Genomic DNA, 23,262 nt, shown 5'->3' on the forward strand with positions numbered 1-23,262 from the left:
TTCATAGAATCATAGGGTGGGAAGGGACATATAACTATCAACCACATCAATAAAATGGACTTTTATTTGGCATAATGTAGCAGAAAAATTTGGTTGATAAAAATAAAAAATCTATTTTTTTGTTTAATCAATTTAAGCCATCTCCAACATACATGGTATAACTAGAACATTTTGAGCCAAGACTATAGTAGAGGTTAATTAACTCTAGAAGTATTAAGCTAAGTCATAAAACATGCTCAATTGTCACTATCCATTTGAGCTTTTATTAAAAAAAATCACAGTGCTCTGTATTATATACACTTAATATACACATGCTAAAAGGAATAGTTAAAATTTATTTAGTTTGCTACAGTTTTATTAATATTGCTCAACTTTCGGATTCCAATTTCACACCTCTTCTTGTTCACTACGTTCACAGGATGAAACCCAGCGATTTAGGATCAATTCCTTTAAAAAGAAAGACACTGGTTATAAAATAAGTAAAATACATAAATATGGTTGCTGAATGATATTGTTAGCTAATGCATATTTTTCTACTGAAGAGATAGCTTAAGGAGAAATACTGCATTTGGGTATTGTTAGTATACTATTGTTAGTATTTGGTTCACACCAAGCTATAGCAAGCCAGAGACATGATCATTGGCACAACTACGAATAGCACTGAGACTGTTAGTGAAAATGGAAGAATGATTCTTTCCTAAATATTGCTCCGCTCTAATCAATATATAATGGCTGCTTCATCTCTAAATAAAGCGACAGTTGATAAATAAAAATACAGACAATCCTTGTTATTTGGGGAGGAAGTATATTTGTGAATTTGATTATGAAAATATCTTTGTCATCCTGAAATCAGTACCTGCATAAATTATCACACTTATTAGCAGATAGACGGAGTGTCAAATCATTAGAATTGCCCAATATGCACATTCCCAATTGAGGTTTTGGCATTTGCTAATTCGGTATTTATAGCATTTTCGTAGAAAGTAACTACCACTAATAATTTCCTGTACTAGTTGCAATAGCACTTCCAATATCATTTGGCTGACCTTTAGATTTTTTTAAAGATCAACCTACTATTTGATGAATGTTTTTATATAGCTGATTTTTAGCATTACGCATATTATGAGATTTTTTAAAAAGCTTTTTCTCTTTGAACATATTATTCCAGTATTGTGAATGCTTCATAGACTTATTGTGATTTGATGAGGCTGCTTCATTTCAAGATACGTTCAAATCCCTTTAAAATTAAAGAACAGAGTATTTTGCATTCAAACCATTATTTTCCATAGTTTATTTTATTATATCAAAGCATTTTTTAGCATTGCTCTTTCAAACACAATTACAGGTAATCCTTATTCATGATTAAAAAATGAGACTGGCAACTTGACTGTAAAGCGAGTTAGTCGCTAAGTGAAACTGTGGGCTTATCTTAAGCTTTCCTTTGCTTTATAGACCTGGGAAGATTGTAAATGTAAAGCTGCAAAATTACTTTTTCATCAGCATCATAACTGCAAATGGTTGCTAAACAAAGCAACTAAATGAGGACTACTTGTATTCTTGGATGAATTAGTTCAATATACCTAGATCATGCATCATTCCTATTTTTTAGGGAGAAATGGTGTATTTCAATCTCTTCTAATACACACACAGACACACACAGACACAGACACACACACACGGTTTTAGAAAACTGACAATGAATAAATGACCCAGTATACTTACCGTATTGCCGGCGTATAAGAGGCGACTTTTTGCCCTGAAAAACATGCCTCCAAGTGGGGGTCGTCTTATACGCCGGGAGGACTCCGACTCCCACTTCGAGCTTGAGTTGCAGCCGGGAGGGAGGCTGGGGGGCGGTGTGTGTGTGTGTGTGTGTGTGTGTGTGGCGGGTGTCACTGCGCCACGCGCTGCAACCTTTCCCCCTCTTCCTTCCTTAGCGGTGTGGGAGGAGAGGATTCGAAGATCCTCACGTGCGGCGTACTTTTCTTTTTCTTTTTTTTCTTTTGCACGCAGGTTTTGCATGCGGGCGGCTGTAGGTTAAGGATGGGGAGCCCCGGGTGGGTTATCAGGTTTTACGGTGCTTCCAACATGTGCGAACAGTGGGAGAGCGGAGAAGAGAAGCGAGCGGCGCCCGCTGTGTGAAATCCTGCCATCAAAGCAACACTGGGGAGGCAGGGTATAAATTTACCAGGTTAATGTAGCAATGGTGATTAATGCCCAGAACATTGTTTGCGGGTATTGGGGTGTGTGTGTGTGTGTGGTGGTGGTGAGAGGTTGTCCTTTGAATGCGGAAAAGTAGGTGTGACCTTGTGTAGGAAAATAAAGAGATCCTTTTTAGCGTGTTTGGCTTCTTTGCCTCCCCTCGTTCGTTTTAGCGTGGAGATAATGGCCTTCGGGCGGGAGGGGAAGAAAACGGTAGCTGGATCATTTCAAATTTCACTTACTCTCCTGCCTCACTTCAATATGTCTGAGCGACTCCAGATACTGGAAGACTTTTTGAATGAAAGTGTTACCTCCATTTTTTTTTAAAGAGGGCCACTTGGGGAAAAAAAAAAGATTCTAAGGAATTCCTTGTTTCTTGATTAAAGAGAAGGCATTGAATATACTGTTCCTTGGCAGCCTTTTCAGTGTCCGGGTTTTGGTGTGTGTGTGTGTGTGTGTGTGTGTGTGTGAGAGAGAGAGAGAGAGAGAGAGAGAGAGAGATCAGCTGTATTGAGAAGAGAACGTTTCCTGTGTTCTCATTTTATTTACAACATATTTTACGCTTAATGGTAAGCAATGAAAAATATTTTTAAAACTCATTTCTAAACTCCATAGCTATTTGCGTATTCTTGGTTCAAAATTGGATTAGCTCATTTCAAAATTGTCCAAAGCAGAAAAGTGCGTCAAAAAAAAAAAAGTGCAAAAGTGGAAGGTGTGTGGAAGAGGGGGTAGTCTTATACGGCGAGTATATAACAAACTCTATATTTTGAGTGGAAATGTTGGGGGTCGTCTTATACGCCCAGTCGTCTTATACGCCGGCAAATACGGTATTTACTATAGCAGTAAATAAACAATTCAATGTTCATTTCTGACAAAATATTAAATTGGGACATACATACCTGGACTTTCATTCTTTTGAGACATTCAGGTGAAAGCATTTCTTTTTCATTCATATCAGATGGCTTAATTAAATAGCAGAACATGAGTTCCTGGTGACAAATAAATCATGTTACCAAAATGTCAAGTAAATGTAAACGCGATGTTTCTCCTGAAAACTTCAAATTAAGGTTCATGTACTCTTTATAGCAATAATGAGACAGACAGCATCTACTAGTCTAATTAAAAACAAGGGTAAAAGAGCCCTTTTGTAAGAGTGTTTTGATCATTTTATTGCACCCAGGGCAGCTCCAAACCATTTTGGTGATTTTCTAGAGCCAATTTTCAGAGAAAACTGAAGTGGGAAAAATGCATATGTAAAAACTAGAGGGATGCATAGCACTTTAGATTCAAAGGCAAAATATAATTTGGAGTGTGCAAGGAAATGTAGACCTGCCTGCAACTCCTGAAGGCAGTTGTGACTTTTCCTAGGATTATGCAGATGCCTCTTGCAGCCCAGTCCCAAGAAAATATGCATTTGGTGTAAGGAGTTTTGGGCATATACTCTATTGTGCTCCTGGATCTTCCGAAGCACCATTTGGCTTTGAATCTGAAGTGCTGCAGAGCCCTCAACATTAGGTTTCTTGGCCTTCAGAGGTAACTTTCATCTCTAGTTATTATAATTGTTTCTTCTTTCCATCCATTTACTCTTTCTAAAATGTTCAGTGGGGATTATCAACATTTATCCTAAATAGTGTATTAGGACAAACTAAATAAAAATAAAAATATATTTGAAAAGTGATCTGTAAAAGCACTGGGTAGCTAAGTATTCAAGCAAGCCTCAATTATTAGAGAAATACAATCTGAACAACTCAAGCCCCCTAGAAACTAGTAAGCTGAAATACTGTATAGCAGCAGACCAATATTATGGAAGTTTAGATTTAAAGCAATTTTTTGAAAAAATGGAATCTAAACTCTGCTTCGTATCTGTGATGGAATATTAAACATGGAAAAGAGGAGAATCTTTTCTCCATAATAGCAGCTTCAGTCAACCAGACCACATTTGTGATTGCTTTACAATTCACACACTGCAACATTTGTATGAAATATGATTTTCCACTGTTAACCAGAAACATATATACAGACACACATACGCTTACTCTCATTTATTGCAAAATTATTTTACTACACGCTTTATATAATTCTACCTACTGCGCTTAAAGTTATTCATCCATTTTCCTCCATAGCATTTTTGGTTTATTTTAAAATGATGCTTCTTATTGGCTACCTTGGAAACATTTGCTGTAGTTCTGTTCAATCCAGACAAAGATTTCCAACTGAATGGTCTGTGCAGTGGTCCATCAAAATCATCATTAATTAATTCAGCAATCACAGAATAGCTGGAAAATAACCCCCAATATCTTTTTTTAGGATGAAAAGTTAAAACATATATTCAAAAATCACAACCAAAATAACTTAAAATATTGATGGGCTCCTTTAGCGTAAGTGAAAGAATCAATTCAGCAAACAACAGGATATTTAGATTAGATCTCTTTTCACATTCTTTTAAGTCTCTTTTCTGGGGTTAGTAAATTAGAGATAGTTTCCCACAGTATTCATTCAAATAGACAAGTAGACTATGTAGGTTAAAGGGAAGGTAAAACCCAATGTAATATTATGATGAAACTGATTCTATCAAAGGCATGAAAATTCATCCCCTCTCTCTGTCACCAGAGTCATTTCCCCCCTTTCCAAATCACTTCTGGACAGCATTGAGAGTCCCCCAGAACAAATATTTGTGAGGAGAGGTACTCAGCACCAGGTACTCATCACCATAATGTTTTAATCACTTTAATTAGTAGAAGGAGCAACACTGGTTTGCCTCTATCAAAGCAGCATTTAAAGACCACTAGGGCAGCTTTTAATAAAATGCATACTGATAACGCAATATATGAAAGTATGCCAAAATCAACATATTTTTTCTTTATGTTTGAAATTCCAATTATTCAAGTTTTTGAGACCCTTATTTGAATCTCAGGATATCTCCAGGGCTATTCTGTGGGTAATAGAACATTCCAGAATAGGATTGGTTATCTGAATGTTCTTACTGAAGATGGCCGGCCATGGACTCTCCTAATTTGAGATTACTCTTAGTTTCAGCTTTGGAAAAACAATATTCTGAATTATGTTATATAATTTAGAAACAAATATATAATCATACTTTCAAGTAGCACAAAAATTAAGCATAGTATATAGTAAAAATGAAAACTATATCCAAACCTTAATGCTATACCTGGCATGGTAAAAAGGAGGGCCTTTTCGATATAGCACTACAACAGGAATAAAATGAACATTAATAATCAAGTATGTTATTTCTTTACTATAACTTTCAGGCAAAATCCCCATTAAAAAAATATCTCAGGTTTTAAGTCTATGTGTTGTTTTATCATTTTTTCCAACCATACAAACTAGAATTGTATTTGCCCAAAATTGGAAAAATGAGAAATTCCAATGGAGGAGGAGGTGATTAAGAAAATAATGGAATGTGCAGAAATAAGTAGATTAACATTAGCAATTAGGGAACAAGAAGAAAAAGAGTACTATAAGATTTGGGAGTTATTCTATGGATGGCTAGAAAATAGAGTAAGAAATTAAAGGATATTGTATTAATAATGATATACTAAAATTGATTATTTTTGAATAAGCTTTAATATAAATATAATTTAGTAAGATTTGGGATTTGCCTTTAAGGATAGTTTGAAATTGAAATAAAAACTTAATGACAATGTAATAATAAGAGGATATATAATACTGACTATAATATGAATGTAAACTCAATAAGAAATGTATGCCAATATTATTATTATATGCACACAATATATGTACCCAACCGACACCGTACAATTGAAAGATGGTTTTATTTGTTGTTTTTGAACATTCATTTACTACAAAAGCCATATTTTTTTTTCAGCTATAACAAGGTAAGATTGTGGTAACCCATTATAAAACTTTCAGAATCTAAACCACTTTATAGTAAGATGAGCTTGTATTCTATAACATGAATGTACTAAAGTAGAAATGATACCACGTATTTGTTGAAAGTAAACTTTTTTTTTACTTCTATCTACTAAAACTCTCATGTCTGTAACCTTTAACTGGGCAAAATGGTGCATCAAAGGGCAAAACCTTTTGAGCCAAGATATCTCAAATAGGCTAACTTACAGAATGCATCCAAAAACTGGATCCCATGACTCCCATGGAATTGAAATTTGACAAATTTTGTTTAAAAAATTATGTCAATTTTCACAAAGCATTTTAAGACATAATAGAGAATGTCACAAAACATTTCCTGTGATCAGTTCTTAATGTGCTGTACAGTTCAAATGGGCTTTGTTCAAGGCAAATGCATTCTGAATATCCCCTGAATTTTTAAGAACTTTTCAAATAAATTAAAAGCCCTGCCATTGTTGAAGGCGTTGAGGAAACGGGAACCTTATAAGGAAACAATGAGCCAAGGGATCACAGGCTGTTTAGTAGAGTTTTACTGATGTATAGAAAAAAAATTATACATCAACTGAACTGGCCACATAATACATAAATACAATTATATACAGGTAGTCCTCAATAACTGAGCCCAAATGACGTTGTTGTTGTTAAATGAGGCATTTGTGAGTTTTGCCCCATTTCATGACTTATCTTGCCACAGTGGTTAAGTGAATCATTGAAGTTAAGCTAGTAACACAGTTGTAAAGTGAATCTGGCTTCCCATTGACTTTGCTTGAACCCATGACCTTGGGACACAGCAATGGTCTTAAGTATGAACCCATTGCCAAGCATCTGAATTTTGATCCCATGATCATGGGAATGTTGCAAAGGTCGTAACTCTGAAAAATGGTCATAAGTCCCTTTTTTCAGTGCTGTTGTAACTTTGAACTGTCACTAAATAAACTCTTGTAAGTTGAGGACTACTTATATCATAGAACAATAAAGCCCAGCATTATTCTTTGCCATTTTTTCTCCAAACAGCACAAATCCCTAAAATGGGATGTTCAGTCTAAACACGCTTATAGGGAAGAGTAAGCTGCCTTCACATAATATATTCCAAGAATATGAAAAGCAGACACGTAACTATACTCAAGATAATATGCCAAGCAGCAGAACATCAACGTCACTAAAGAATGACTGAATGTAAAGAAAGAGGAACGTTCACGTAACAGAGAAAGTGAATGGACCCACTCTTGTTCAGTTACTTCATTCGGTGCTAATAATGAAAGGATACTACTTACACAAATCAGTTCCATATTTCAGGCCAACTTTAGGGACCCATCCTTTACTACGGAAGTAATGATAAGCCATGTATGTAGCCTTAAAATTGGGTTGTGCTTTACTAAAAAGTTCCCACAGCTTCAAGATAGATAAAGGTGCCTTAAAAACACAACCATATGATTATTGTGAATGAATATATTCTAATATTATAGAAATGTCATAGATAGTACTTTGCAAAATTATAAAAATTAACAAAATAGAAGCCAAGTGTCTGTTATTAAAAAAACAGACAATAATAGCTTGGTAAAGTTATTAATATTTCACGATAAAAGTTCAACAATAATTTCTGAAAAAATGTCCCGCATACTCTCTTTAAAAAAAATCATAGCCTCATACTTGTATTGAAGTTGAAGAGTCAGTTTTAAACAAAAATATTATTTCAGGAATGCAGCCAAAATTATTTACATACATTAATAAGTTTAAAATATTTACATGAACAAATAAGTAGCACCCTTTTTAAAGTTGATATAAAGTGCCTTAGAAAGAAGGCGGAGCCACGTCGCCGCGTTACAGCTGTAATTTCGGGGCTCCAAAGTTACAGCTGATATCCCCGCTCCTGGTCGGTCCCAACGGACTTAAACCGTCCCGTAGAGACGGTGATAGTAAGGGGCGCGTTCTGTCGATCACAGGGACACCGCAAGTCCCTGGTTGATCCAGAAGAAGCCCTTTTATCATCGGCGGGGAGGCAGTCATTAAGCTGCTGAAGCAAGGACAGCTCCGGAAGGAAGAGAAGAAAGAAAAAGTGTATCGGCTGGTGAGAATTTTTTTTTTATTTATTTGGGATAAGGACACCCTAGAAGAAGAAGGAATCTGTAAGATTTTTGACAGAATTTGATAAGATGGACTTAGTGGCGATTTTTTAGGAGATGTCAAAATGAGGCTTGGCTTTTTACTTTTTTTTTTTCTAGCGAACTTCTATTGTGATTAGTAATTGTAACCAGACTGGTTTTTTCTTTTATAATTACCTATTTTCTTTTTCCTTTTTGACTGTTTATATTTTTAATAGAGGCTTCCTTTAGTAATTTTTTCTTTTTTTAAAATTTTTTAAATATATACATATATATACACATATTTTCTTTTTCTGCTGGATTTTTTGTGGAGTAGAGAAACTTTGTAACTCTGTAACACTGCCAACTAGAGGCTTGAAAATACTTTACTTGAAGTTGAGAGAACTGTGAGAAACTCTTTCCCAAGGACACTGAGTTGATAAGATAGAGAGAGGAACTCTGGAGAATGTTTTCACAGGTGTCTCTTTGGGATTTCTACAATCAACTGAATATTTGAAGCTTGGCTTTGAAACTTGTGGAGAAGCCATAATAAGAGTCTTGGACGTTTAAATAAAATGCAGTGTGCTCCTTGCTTTATTTATTGTTAGCTTTTATCCCTCCTCCTCAACCCTATAGTATTTTGTAATATTTTTACACTTTTGCTTATTACTATTATCATTATTTTTCATTTTTTTTTTAAAGAAAGCCTCAGAATATTTTTCCTTTTTCCTTTTCCTTTGGGGGGGGCTTTTGATTTTTTCACCTTTATATATATATATTCTTTTTATGGTTATGTTTTATTTTCTTGAGATCTACGCAATTGGATTAAGGTGTGAAGAACGTGAAGAATTTTTTTCTTTTTTTCTCTTTTATTATTATTATTATTATTATTTTAATATTATTGGGTTTTATTCTCCTTCTGACTATCGTAACTGAGGATTAAGGTCTAGAAGAACCTGAAGAAATCTTTCTTTTTCCTGGAAATTTTTTTTTTTTTTTAAATTTTGGGCTTTTTATTTTTTATTGATTTTTCTTTTCCACGTTTTTCTTTCCCTAATTGGATTACAATTGCCACTCTGCCAACTGGATTAAAAGAGTGGGAAGATTCTGTGTTATTCAAATGAGTAAGAAAATTCTACCTTCTGTTACCTCAACTTCTGCTCCTGCCTCCCCATCAACTGGAGGACGACTATCAACAATGGCGAAGCAAGATAAAGGACAAACGGATTTAACGATGGTTATGCAAGGAATTCAAGAACTTAAAATGAGTATGGAACAAAGGATGGGGAGTATTGAACAAAAAATTGAAAACGTCCAACAAATGATGGTGAAATATGATGAGAGACTGCAAAAATGGAAGAGAAAGACAATCAAAGAGATGAGAAAATTGGAAATATTGATGACAGAGTGACAACGCTTGAACAAAACAAGAATGAGATGTTGAAGTGGGAGATGGACAGATCAGAATATTACCTCAGATTTCAAAATATAGAGGAAGAAAAAGGACAAGATCTTGCTGCAGTAATGATAGAAATCTTGGCTGAAGCTCTGGAAATAACAGAGGAAAAGATGATGGATGGAATAGATGAGATATACCGAGTATTTACAAGATATGCGTCAAGGAATAAGCTACCAAGAGAAGTTCATGTCAGATTTACTAAAAATCTATTAAAACACAGATATTACAAGCGGCAAGAGAGAAGGCATTGAAATATGGAGATAAAGAGATTGTGGTTTTAAAACAAGTACCCAGAAAAATTAGAGAGATGAGGAGAGAATATCGCTTCCTGACTAAAATATTATTGGAAAAGGAGGTGAATTACAGATGGTTGATTCCAGAAGGATTAATGGTTACATGGAAAGAACAGAGATACAGAATTGGCTCAATTGACGAAGCAGAATCGTTTATAATGAATTCTTTAAAAGAAGAGAAACAGAGATAGAAAAAGAGACTACCCTAACTGAATTTCAAGAGGACCAAATAGAGATGGGAAAAGAAGAAGGTGCAGTAGGTGGGCAAGTGGAGATTAAAGAACAGCGTGAAGTAAGATCAACGAGAGCTGTTAGACCTAAATATAAATCATAACTATGGAGGAAAAAGATTGATTTCTTTGAATATAAATGGACTGAATTCAGCTACTAAAAGAAGGAAAACCTTTCATAAAATAGAGAAATTAAAATTTGATATAATTTGCTTACAAGAAGTACATATTAAGAAACAACATCAACAATTATTGGTGCGACCAAAAATAGGGAAAATTTTTACTTCTTTGGCCCATTGTAAGAAAAGAGGAGTGGTTTGTATATTAAAGAAACCATTCCAGCGAAACTGATTTATACTGATGAAGATGGAAGAGTATTAATGGTTGAAATTGTGGATAATAACACAAAGATACTCTTGGTTGCAATCTATGCTCGAATGATAAACAAAAAGATTTTATAAAAAACTACATATGAAAATAATTGAATTGGACTACGCTAATATATTTATAATGGGAGATTTTAATGGAATTGTAGACAATGAATTGGACTACACAGCAAAAATACCACGACAAAATAGGAAGATTCTCCCTAAATCCTTTTTGAAATGATAGAGGAACTAAATTTAAAAGATATATGGAGGGAAAGAAATACTAAAACTCAACAATATACTTTCTATTCGAATAGGCATTCATCATGGTCCAGAATAGATATGATTTGGACGTCAACAGAATTATTATCTAATATTCAAGAAATAAATATTGAAACAAGTACATGGGCAGATCATAACCCAATGACAATTAAATGGAAAGGACAAAAAAGAAGATCTAGATGGACATTAAATAATACTATCTTAAAGGAAAAAGATTTTACACAATGGATGGAAAAAGAACTGGCCTTCTTCTTTAATGAAAATAGAAAAGAAGATACTTCAATACAGAATGTTTGGGACACAATGAAGGCATATGCAAGAGGATTGATAATGGAATATACAAAGAAAAGAATATTAGGAAGAGGCAAATGATTAAAACTTTAGAAGATGATTATAAAAAATTGGAAAAAGAATTACAGAGAAGCATACAGAAAAAAGATATTAAATTTAAAATGGACATAATTAAACATAAAATGGATCAAACAGAGAAAGAAGAATTGGCGCAAAAAATCAGAAGCGCCAAACAGAACTATTTTGAGGATGCAAACAGGCCAGGTAGATGGTTAGCATACAAACTGAGAAAAGAGAAAAATCAAGGAGAATACTACAGTTAATGGATGAACAAGGTCAAGTTTGTCATGGTAATAAGGAGAAAAAGAGAATTATTCGAGACTTTTATGCACAATTATATAAGCAGGAGGATTTTGATGAGGGGAAAATCAAACAGTATTTACAAAATGCTAACCTACCTAAGATACCTGATGAAACTGGGAAAATGTTAGAAAACCCTATAACAATGATGGAATTAACTGAAGCACTCAATAGACAGAATAACGGAAAGCACCAGGACCAGATGGTTTCCCGGCAGAATTTTATAAAACATTACAAGAATCGTTGAGTATTCCATTGTTAGAAATTATGAATGAAGTTATGATAAATAAGAAAATACCTAAAACATGGTCAGAAGCTTATATTACGCTTATCCCAAAAGAAGGGCTGACCCATCACAAATTAAGAACTATAGACCTATTTCTTTATTGAATGCAGATTACAAAATATTTGCTTCAATTTTGGCAGAAAGGCTTAAAAATACCTAAATAATTTTATTCATCCTGATCAGAATGGATTTCTACCAAAGAGACAAATTAAAGACAACATGAGAGTAATTTTGGACACGTTGGAATATTATGAGACACACCCTGAAAAACAAATGGCTTTGATATTTTTAGACTCTCAAAAGGCATTTGATAATGTGAATTGAGATTTATGTTATTATTATTGGAACAGATGGGTTTTGCTAGAAAATTTATTCAAGCAATAGAAGCTATATACTATAAGCAAACAGCAAAAGTGATGATAGAGGAGAATTTACAGACTCTATCAATATTAAAAAGGCACAAGACAAGGATGTCCACTATCCCCTTTGTTATTTGTATTGACTTTGGAAGTGTTAAATAGAAATATTAGAGAGGATACAAATATAAAAGGAATGAAAGTTAAAAAGGAGGAATTTAAATTGCAAGCCTTTGCGGACGATTTGGTCTTTATTCTGGAAGACCCTCTAGAGACAGCTTTAAAATTACTGGAAAAGATAGAGACGTATGGTGAGATGGCTGGCTTGAAAATAAATAAAGACAAAACAAAGATTCTGACAAAAAATATGTTATTAAGGCAAAGAGAAGAGTTGGCAGATCTATTGAAAATTCAAGTTACGAGTAAAGTTAAATACTTGGGGATATTTTTGACGTCAAGATGTACTACATTGAAAGAGAATAACTATATTAAACTTAAACAGCAGATAGCATCTGACTTGAAAAAATGGGAGAACCTACAATTATCTTTGATAGGTAGAATTTCAACAATTAAAATGAATATTTTACCCAGAATTTTATATTTGTTTCAAACAATACCAATTAGGCTTGGTAAAGATTACTTTGATGAATTAAATAAAATGGTGTTGAAGTATATATGGCAAGGTAAGAAAGCGAGAATAAAACTAAAACTTTTACAGGATGCTAGAACTAGAGGAGGATTTGGCCTTCCTAATTGGGAGTTGGATTATCAAGCTGCAAATTTAATGTGGGTTAAAGAATGGATAACGTTAAGAAAGTCTAGATTACTGGCATTGGAAGGACATGACTTATTATTGGGTTGGCATGCCTTTTTATGGTATAAGGGAACTAAATCGCAGGGTTATTTCAGAAGGCATTATATACGGGAATCGTTATGGTTGAATTGGGAGAAAATTAAGAAACAATGTTATTTGAAAATACCAGTCTGGTTATCAACTATCGAAGCTTTTTCCTATCCCATAATCTATAAGGAGGAACAAACAGTTAGATATGGGGAAATACTGGATGAAAAGGGTGAACTTAAAAGCGATGCAAAAGCTAGAAGAGCGAGATATAAAGATGAATTGGTTTTCATATGCGCAAATACATTCAAGGTATCTTAAAGATTCTAAAACAGAAGGATTTTATGATAAATTGACTGATCTAGATAGGATTTTGACAGGTTCTGATGAAAAAGTGATTAAAAAACTATATAGTTATTTGTTGGAAATTAAATTAGAGGAAGAACAAGTCAAAGAAACAATGATTGTTTGGGGGAAGAATTTTGGATATGGGATTGATTTAGAGAAATGGCAAAAATTGTGGTCTCAAAATTATAAAATGACAATGTCAGTAGCATATAAAGAAAATTTGTATAAGATGTTTTACAGGTGGCATTTTCCCCCAACAAGAATAGCAAGAATGTTCAAGAACAAATCTGAAAAGTGCTGGAAATGTCATCAGATCCCTGGCTCATATTATCATATGTGGTGGACTTGTGAGGAGGCCAGGAAATACTGGACTAGAATTCGCATATGGTTGGAAGAAATGACAAAAGAACATATAGATTTGAAACCGGAGATTTTTCTATTGGGAATCTTACCTGATACATTCAATAAAAACTTAAAGTATTTGATTGTAAATGTGTTAACAGCGGCTAGGATTGTATTTGCTAAAAATTGGAAGAGTGAGAAAATACCATTAGAGGAAGAAATTATTAAGAAAATACTGGAATGTGCTGAAATGAGTAGATTGATATTTGAAATTAGAGAACAAGAAGATAAACAATTTTATGAAGTTTGGGATCTTTTTTATCAATGGTTAGATAAAACAATATAATAATAGAATATTTAGAAACCTAGGAAACAATGAATATATATATTTTTTTGGTTTTGATAATATTTTTAGAATATTTTATTAAGATAGATTTGGTATGTTTTTACGATTTGTTATAAAATAAATTAACTAAATTATAGTTATCTCGCTTAAGTATGAATTAGTAAAATTATAGTCAAATGATTGTTTAATAATGATATTAGGATATATAATTGTTGATTGATAATATGAGTTATTATGTAACATAATTATTATGATGACTACGAAATGGATGCACAAAAAGGAGTGGTAAACCAACCGATACACTGTCTGTAAATTTATGAAGAATGATGATGTTTTTATGTTATGTTTTATGTTAATAAGTACTCCAACAAATCTCTCACTCAAGAATTACTACTGAGAACATTACCTCAACTGCAATTAACTTACCTCATTGTAATAAATATTTAAACATCCGAGAGCATAGACCAGGAAAAAAGCCTAAAAATGACATCAAATAAAATTAGTTTGTGCATGTTTAAAGTAGTAGAGTACTGGGAAAGCTTTCTTATATAGTTAAAAATCATATTTAAGGATACAAAATTATAGTGCAATATTGACAACTTTATAAGAAAATCTAACTAAGATTAATTTACATCTGAATAAGCAAGTATAGGATTGCAGAAAGGTATTTCTATACAACAATTATAATACCAGAGACATTTTCCAAGTTAAACTGGAGGGGGGGATAGTATTTTTCCCTTTACTTATGTACTACCACAAAATGGAAGCAGTCCAAAGAGGAATAAACTTCCATTGTGTACATTAGTGCTAAGCAACAGAAATCCATTGCTGAAGGAGGAAATCAAGGGAAATCTGAGGGAACAATTCTGTGAAAAAAGTATGAGGTGGTAAGACTTGGTGAGTCAATTTTTGCTATCATGCTCCAGCTAGTTGCTGCTTAATCAAACTTCTGACAATGGGTTTGCTAGACAATGTCACTTTGCTGTTCCAATTATGCAAGCATCCATTTAATTTCCCAATCTTATATGTTTGCCTAGAAGTTCCTTATAAGGCTTTTTCCTAATGTATGCCAGATACAGACTAAGAGAGTTCATAAAACTTACCTCTTCTAGACTGAGTTGCAGATATTCAAAAATCCTGAAAGGGTTTCTTCGGCATACTAAGTTTGCTTTTTTAATTAACTACAAGAAAGTAATAAAAGTTATAAAGAAATCAAAACATTTCTGTAATTTACACACCATCAGCTAAAGCTCAGTCATCATAATGAATTATATTTTCTTTATGCATAAGACATCCTCTTGATCTTTTTGGCCTTTCATTCCTAAATCCACCAGCTTTTGCTCTAACATTGTAGCAGTTCTGCAGACAAAAGACATGACTTTCTAGATGTTTCTATTCCAGGGGTGTCAAACTTGTGGCCCACGGGCTGGATGTGTCATGCCCATCCCGAGTTTAGCGAAGGGAGAAAAAAGTCGCAATGTCACATGACGAAAACGTGATGCCATGAGTTTAACACCCCTGCCCTATTTATTCAGTCTTATCTGTGTTGCAATATGCTTTGGATAGGGCAGACGAATTGCAACAGGACTCTTCAAGTAAATTGGCAAATAATTTCTTTAAGTGCACTTTGCTGATATCCATCAACTGATTAGTTTCAGAATCTCTTAATAAAAAGGAATAAAGGACATCTATAAAGCAAAATACCCGATTTAATAATTTTTAAACTGACCTTACCATTACTCACAATCAAGTTATACTTACATGAAATTCATCACTTGTTTCCTCTTCCATACACAATTCTTTTTCTTCTATTAATACGAGCTCGTGCTCATATTCATTATTACTGAAACAATGAGATTCTGGTTCAACATAATTGTCTTCTCTGCAGCTATCATACATATTGAGAGAACATTGTTGTGGTGAAGGAGTTTTAGCTAAAATGTTAGAGTCTGTAATATCTGATTCACTACAGTCATGTTTGTCTAATGAATCACAACACGTATTAGCTTTGAAAGATTTGTTATTCCCATTAATTTCAGATGATGTCATTAGAAGCTTTGGTTCTTCTTTATCACTTTCCATTTTAAATGTTCCTTCATCTTGAAATCCATTATTTTGCCCAGTTTCTATTTTCAGATTAATTTGTTTAGTGTAATTTTGCATGATGTTGTTAATTGTGGAGTCACCCATTCCCTGTTCAGACAGACGTTTTTTAGCCCATTCAACACAATGCTGGTATCTGGAATAGAAGAAAGCAGAAAGTATGGGCTCATAAATAAATGTATGAACAATATAGAAGTATCACAACAAAATAAATGATCACTTCTCAAGTTTTACTGAAGCCCTAGGTATATTAGGAGTCCCTCATTGAGGTGGTATAGAAATATGAAAAATAAATAAATCGTTTATTTAATCATATACTCTATATCCCTGGCTACTCATAAATATTTTTATGGTTATTCTATTGCACAACGTACAAAGACTACAAGTATGGTTGTCTTTCTGGGTTATTTAGTGAGGATTGCCCTATGTGAGAAATTCACAACTGCCGAGATTCTCAATGGTGCATATAAAGAATATACTATTATCTGCTCAAGTTTTTATCTTTCAATCAAGACAATAGAATTAAGTGGCATTGTATTAATCATTTTATTTGCAAGTTACTCTTGCAACTTGAGTATCCAGAGGAAGAACAACTTGTAGATAAAATTAAAAAAAAAATACAACAATGCCAGATTGGAAATGCAGAGCTGAATCTGAATTCCAGCTTGAGTTCTGGAGTCTTAATTAAATTTAGGAAATATTTTTTAGGAATATTTGAGAATTCCTTTCTTCTAAAAATATGATAGACTAAAAGAAATACTTAATTTTATCAGTTATTTGTATTAATTGTTCAGAAGGTAATCTCTTTAATTAAAAATTATTACATTATTTGAGAAATCAAAATTTGGTAGTATTATTTAGAGAGAATGATTATATACTGCATTTTTCCCCATAGAGAAGGTTGTGTTTGACTGATTGTATACTTCTTTTATTGCCCAAGTAAGCTTTTACTGAAATACTGAAATGTTGTTCATGCTGACACTGAACCTTACTATTTTCAGTTCTAGCAACTAATATTCTGTTTTGCCACCTTGAGGTTGAAATGCCTTTAGTAACTTGGATAGTGATTAAACAATTATAGTTATGCTTATTTTGTTTGTAACTTCCACAATCATTTCCACTGTAAATTTAGACATTCAGCCGCAATCCTAGTTTCTTATGGATTGAAACTGAGATGGACCCAGAGACTCAAATAATTGTAAACAGGCCAGTGGTTTCTTTTCTTATCACTCATCTTGTAGTAGAAAATGGAAATGAGACCAAAAGCAAGGTTCTGGCAGTGCATGATCATTCCTATAGGTGAATGCCAAATGTCATTAGATTCACAGTATCAGAAAAACTTTGAAGTATATAATACTAGCTTCTTCTTGACTAGGATATGAAGTATGCTTCAGAAGAATTACTGATGCCAGTAATGTTTGATGATGGCAGTCAGACTAAACTCCAACACTTCCATTTTTAAATGCTTCTTTGAGTTTGCTCAGCCCTTTAGGATTCAAGATTGCTCTGAAGCATATATTCATCTTTTGAAAATAAAAAGATGGAATAAACCAAGCCATATCCAAGCCAAAGCATGTCTACTATTTCTAACATTCTGCTAACACACGCTTAAATATATGATTTTTCAGCATATTTCTTGAACATTTTTTACATTACTAAGAAACAATAGCAATGACAGATGTGACTTTCATTACAGAACATAAACGTATTTCCGAACAGGTAAGCAAATTCCAAGGAATAATTTTTTTGAAGCAGTATTCCTCACCTAAGGATCTACAGTAAACTGTGATCTGATTAATAATTCTAAAAAATGTTCTCCTTTAGCTTTCTGGATTGCTTTGACATCACAATATTTTTAACCCTTCTTAAACTTGGATAAGAAAGTATACAGTAATTTCAAGAAGATAAGATATTTTGTATGCCTTTATAATTATCTGAGGATCTCTGTGTAAGCAACTTGTTTTGCTAGCAGAGGTCAGACTGAAAGGATACAGCAGTTTTAAATACGTTGTTCTTTGTCACAAACAAGGCTTTTTTCTGTATCCCTAAATATAGCAAAGAAGGATTACTCTAAATTTCAGGCTCTTATAAAGAGGGAACTTATTATTGCTTAAGAATGTGAATATATGTCGCGTTCTCAGAAAAATGTTTTTATCTCTATATTAAAAGTCAATGAGGAATGAAGCATTGACAATTTTAAAAAAAATCATCCTTTTTGAGAATAAAATGTACGGATGAATGTTCTCTGCTAAATTATAAAATCTGAGTCAGAAAAGTTGTAGCTAGTCCAAACTCCACTGCTGACCAAGAATTGTCAGAAACTGTCCTCCATTCAAAAAGGCAAGTTTAAATGTGCAACCAGCTTAACTGTCCCAGAAGAATTAATTAATTCCAAGAAGGAAGATCACTGATCATTCTGGAAAGATAGGGTTTGCTGAAAACAACCCATAATCACTGATTTCTTCACTAACCAAAATTTAAACAAGCCAAGGTTCCCCATATTAAGCCCTTGTAAAAAAAATTCACCTAGAAATTTTTTAATTGTTTTCTTTGATATGAGAGCAAGAAAAATGGGACCACACTTGATATACTTTCCTGTTACATCTGAAGCAAGATTCAATATATTGTATATTGCAACAGATGACTTCTAATTTAATACTCAAAAGTATATTCATGATATTGTCCAGTTTAGTAACTGAGAGAGCACCAAGATCCCACAGTTCAATGCTGAACTACAAATATTCTCTTCTATTGGTAATACTCAAAAGGCATATCAAATTAGGACTTAAATCATTGCTTGATAATTCTTGGTTCAGAAAACCTGCCCATATTTAGTTTTCTCCACTTTAATCACTTAATAATTGGAACGATGGTACAAAGATTTAATTGAGGAATCAAAGAAAGAGTACTTTGTCTCTTTAAAGTATCTTAACAAGGAGAAAAACACTTGATTAAACTGTTATTTTTATAGTTATTAAGTATGCTCAAACTCTAGGCTAGGCCAACCAAAAAGAAAAACTTACTTTTTTGATGAGATTATTGGCATATTTAATTTAGCATCTGCAATAAAAAGTATAATTACTATTTTTATATACATAATATTAAAACATGAATAACATAGTTTGCATACAATTTCAGAAAGGCATTCATATTCATATTTACCGTTTAATATTCAAAATGCTTTATTATGAAAATTATATTCAATGTTGGGAGCAGGACAGTATATAAATATATAGGATAAATAAATATGGAAATATGCTGATCTTGAAATAAATTTGAAAACTATAGCATTGTCCCAATCTGCACAATCAGAGAACGCAAAGCAGCACTGTTGCAATATTGTGTAACCAAATGCCTACCACATGCCCTTTTATCTGGGAAGATTCTGAGATGGTTGCTCTTGAGGAAATGGACAGAGGTCCTCAGAGAGGCCAGTTTTGCTACTTTTGTGCTGGACTGGTGCCCCTCTTGGTTGCTTAAGGTCCTCTAGGAGATGACACGCAGTTGGATCCAAGCAGCGATTAGTGACTCACTGGAGGATGGGGCAAGGCTACCTCCCTTGAAGAAGGCATTAGTATGCCTGTTTCTCAAGATGCCTTTTATGTCCATTCTCCAACCTTCCCTTTTTAGGGAAGATTCTTTTGAGGCTGAAACACTAGGCTATTTGTTCAATGGTCTCTCCCAGAATATCTACTTTTTCAACTAGGTCTGATAGGGTGGGCACATGCCAGATCCCTTTCTTTAAATGCTAGCAACCCATGGGAGCAAAAAAGTGTGCCTTCTTTCCACAGCCCCTGCTTTGTGAAGTACCCTTTCTCCTGAGATCTGGCCTTCACTCTCCTAAGCTTTTGAAAGGCTTTGAACAATTGGCTCTTCCTGCAAGCATTAGAGTAGGGTGAGGCTACAGCTCAATTCAGCTGAATGTGGCTATGTAAAGGTGTATTGCCTTTACGGTACCAGGTATTTGTTACTTTTGAGGTGGCAGGAGGTTGGCACTGTTCTATGGTCCTGTCCAGGATTCTGATATACAAGATCAGGCTATATAAGTATAATACATATATATGTACATTCATGCATACTTCAGTTTACCTTTCCATTTAGCAGTCAACATAGGATCTGAAATACTATATTCTGGTCGACTTCTTGAAAGAATACCTTTTCCAAAAAATCCCTAGAAAACAAGCAAAAATATGGTATCACTCATTTAAGAGAACATTCTTTGTTGAAACAGAAATGCAGGATCAGTATCCAAGACTGATTAATTTAATTGATTATAGAGATAAAATGAGCCCAAAATACCTTGCTATATAGCTGTTCTATATCTTCAGGATTCTTCACAATTACATTGTTATTTATCAATTCAGCCTGGCACATTTTATAAACTCTTCCATGACTGCCTTCTACGGAAGGAGAAAGAGGGAATGGAGAATCATATGATTCATATACTTTTCTTTTCCTTCTGGGAGGATGAAAAACTGCTTCTGCCATTTGGTATTATTTTTCTCTTTCAAGTGCCTAAGGGTAAAAGAGCATAAAGAAATATTTTATATATTTTGTTACATTCTAAATTATTAATTGTTCATGTTATCCAAAGCTATGTACAGATAGTCCTCACTTAGCAACTCCCCTGTTAAGGATCATTTACAGTCAGGGCAGCACTGAAAAAATAACTTTATGACAAATTTTTGCAGTTATAACAGTTGTAGCGTTCCTGCGATTATAATTGAGATCCAGGCATTTTACAACCAGTTGGGTGTTGATGACTATTGCCATATCCTGTGGACACCATTTCTATGCTTCACAATTTGCTTCCAACAAGCAGTGAATGGAGAAACTGTCAGTAAAATTGCAAACTGCAGTCATGTGATGTGCTTAATGATTACAGGTAAGTTGCTTAACCACCTTGATAGACCTGAAGTCATACATCCATCATAGTCATGTGATATTCACAAAATAAGTATGTTGCTTTGTGATACCTGTCCCAATTGCAGTTGTTAAACAAAGGTGATACCAGTCCCAATTGCAGTTGTTAAACAGATTACCCGTATTTTTAACAGCTTGCAAAGTGTTGCATAGGTCCAAGGCTTAAAATAGTGGAAATACCAGAATCTGAATATGGACTTTTATGCATGATAACAGTATGACTCTTTACTGAGGTATAGGGTCTTTGCAAACACAAAAGAAAATATTTTGAATCAATATAGCTTCAGGGAATGTCACATACTGGATCCATACTGGAACCTTTGGCAGTAACATGACCACTATTTTCTTTTATAATATATCCCAACTTTCTCCTCTAGTCTCCAGTGTAGCCACTTGCAATGCTCTCTTCTCCCCTATCCAATTATTAAACAGGCTGGATAATGCTTAGCATTTCTGGAGGTTCATGGGGAATGTCTAGTGTCCGCTAGATGCTGCCATTTACTCTGGCACTTTTTATAACCTTTCACTCAATACCAAAATGGGAAAGGGGAAAAAAAAAGACACTTGCACAAGTTCTTCTTTTATACAGGCCATAAGCCAACTAAGGGGAAAGTAGTAACACATCCACGCCCACATAGACATGTATTTTTTGTCCATCATCTTATTCAGAACAGTTAAGAAATAACTTTTATGGTTATTTCAAAGAGTGATTATAAGTGTGTTTCTGCAGGTATATCCTAGTCTTAGAAGTAAGAAACTCCATATATATTTTTTCTGCAAAAATGGAAGTAACAAGAGCTTGTTTCCCTGAGGAAAACAACAGCAGCTCCAATGTTTATTTCTAGGTCTGACACTTAGACTTTTATGTGCCTTCTAAGAAAGAAAAGCAGGCATGCAGTATATGAACTTGTTACTATGTAATAAGTTTAGAAACCCAAAATACCCGATTATTCTCACATTACGAATGCCAAAAACTAAAAGAATGCCTAATTCCCTAATTAGGTTGCTACGAGCATTTTAAAAAATACACCTGTCTACTGCGTGGAAATTCAATTGGTGCAAGGAGTTCTGTCTCCCTGATTTGGCCTCTATACCCTTCACTTTAAAATAGGATTGAATGTTTTTGAAGAAGAGGGACTCCTTATCAGAGATTTCCTGTAACCATTTTTTAAAGAGGATTGCATTTACTATCAGATCAGAATCTCTGCTCCGCACATGGACGATTTCGTACTAAACGCGGAATACGACTGGGTGACTTCGACTGCAGCCTTCGCTCCCAGCTTGCGCCTTATGGGTTCCCACAACTACTGAAAGCGATTATTACCAAATCGGTTTTCAAAGTGATATATCTCAAGCAAGGAAACCCAACTCCCTGCCCCTGACTCTTAATTTTTGAAGAGGACCCTGCTCCTCGTTCGTTCACCGACCACATAGCAAAGCGGCGCTTTTCTGGAAAGAGCCTCCGGGTTTCAAGCTCTGGTGCATTCGTGGGCCGGGCGACTCCCAATCCGGATGGAGGCGAGGGGATTCCGCTTCGTTTGGTCAAGGTTGCTGAGCAGTTCCCTTTTTGGGGGGGCGGGAAGTCCCCGCGAGCGGAGGACTCTTCTGCTCGGTCCCTCCGTTTCCTCAGGCATCTCCCTTGCTCAACTCAGTGAGCCCGCCTGCCAGATCCGCCTTCACACTATATGCTGGTTTATCACCAAAGCCCCATTTTCTGAGTTCGGAAGTAGAACCTACGAGGGAAACTGAGCTCTGGGAGTAAAACGTGCCTTAGTGCCCCTTGCAAACGCTGCCACAAGGGCAGCCTAGCCCGAAGGTTAACTTCTCGCCGATTCCTTGCCGAGCACTGAAGCTACTACCCAGGTTGGGCCTCACTTAATGCGTGGATAGGAGACCCCTCCGCAATCCCAGGGCTGCTCGAGACGAATGGGAAGTCGGAAAGCAACCCAGCGGAAGGAAGCGGGCTAAACCATTCGGCGCGGCCGCCCAGAAAAACAACAAGGCAACCCTTATGACGTCAGCAGAAGTCGAACCCAACCACCCGGCTTACTAAACTCCCGACGTACTGTTAAGAGCCGAAGGGTCTTAGTTTGACGGCCGTTCTCATTTACGGCCCGACGTGGTTGTTGTGGCAACGGAGAAGCGCAGCAGAAAGCCGTTCAGAAGACGGCATGGCTTTACGGCTCGGTTGCTGAGGCAACGGGAGAGGCGGGGTTGAGGAGGCGAGGGAGAAAGCGCGTGATTACGAAGGGACGTCAGGGCT

General features: G+C 34.8%; 1 protein-coding gene across 8 annotated transcripts; it reads right to left on the minus strand.

The window, feature by feature from the left end:
* Positions 1–46: 46 nt before the first annotated feature.
* On the minus strand, positions 47–23,262 carry TSEN2 (tRNA splicing endonuclease subunit 2). 8 transcript variants are annotated; one of them, XR_015747523.1, is made up of 12 exons: positions 23,066–23,193; positions 20,376–20,591; positions 20,166–20,247; positions 19,100–19,136; positions 15,735–16,212; positions 15,077–15,154; positions 14,400–14,450; positions 7,365–7,503; positions 5,359–5,408; positions 4,367–4,478; positions 3,102–3,191; positions 47–447 (listed from the first exon to the last, which is right to left on the minus strand). XR_015747523.1 is itself a non-coding variant. In XM_026676929.2 (12 exons), the coding sequence occupies exons 2-12, from the start codon at positions 20,562–20,564 to the stop codon at positions 388–390; spliced, it is 1,353 nt and encodes a 450-aa protein (XP_026532714.1). In that variant the 5' UTR covers positions 20,565–20,591; positions 23,066–23,262; the 3' UTR covers positions 244–387. The 8 variants fall into 8 exon arrangements, 7 of the variants coding, with proteins under 7 accessions (XP_026532714.1, XP_087810980.1, XP_087810981.1 ...); XM_026676929.2 differs by having other exon boundaries at positions 244–447; positions 5,372–5,408; positions 23,066–23,262; XM_087954854.1 differs by having other exon boundaries at positions 244–447; positions 5,372–5,408; positions 22,769–23,102.

This window comes from Notechis scutatus, chromosome 2 (assembly GCF_049901735.1).
Source record: "Notechis scutatus isolate UNSWTSFEM ecotype Mainland chromosome 2, rNotScu1.2, whole genome shotgun sequence".
NCBI classification, from domain to species: domain Eukaryota; kingdom Metazoa; phylum Chordata; class Lepidosauria; order Squamata; family Elapidae; genus Notechis; species Notechis scutatus.

Bases quoted from the DNA above. Each gene is read 5' to 3' on its own strand.
- TSEN2 (XM_087954851.1), bottom strand. From the start codon at position 20,564: ATGGCAGAAGCAGTTTTTCATCCTCCCAGAAGGAAAAGAAAAGTATAT. The intron at 7,504-14,399 runs GTAAGTTAATTG...TGTGTTTTTAAG, and splicing joins TAAATATTTATTACAATGAG to GCACCTTTATCTATCTTGAA. The intron at 4,479-5,371 runs GTATAGCATTAA...GTTATTTTCCAG, and splicing joins CCTCCTTTTTACCATGCCAG to CTATTCTGTGATTGCTGAAT.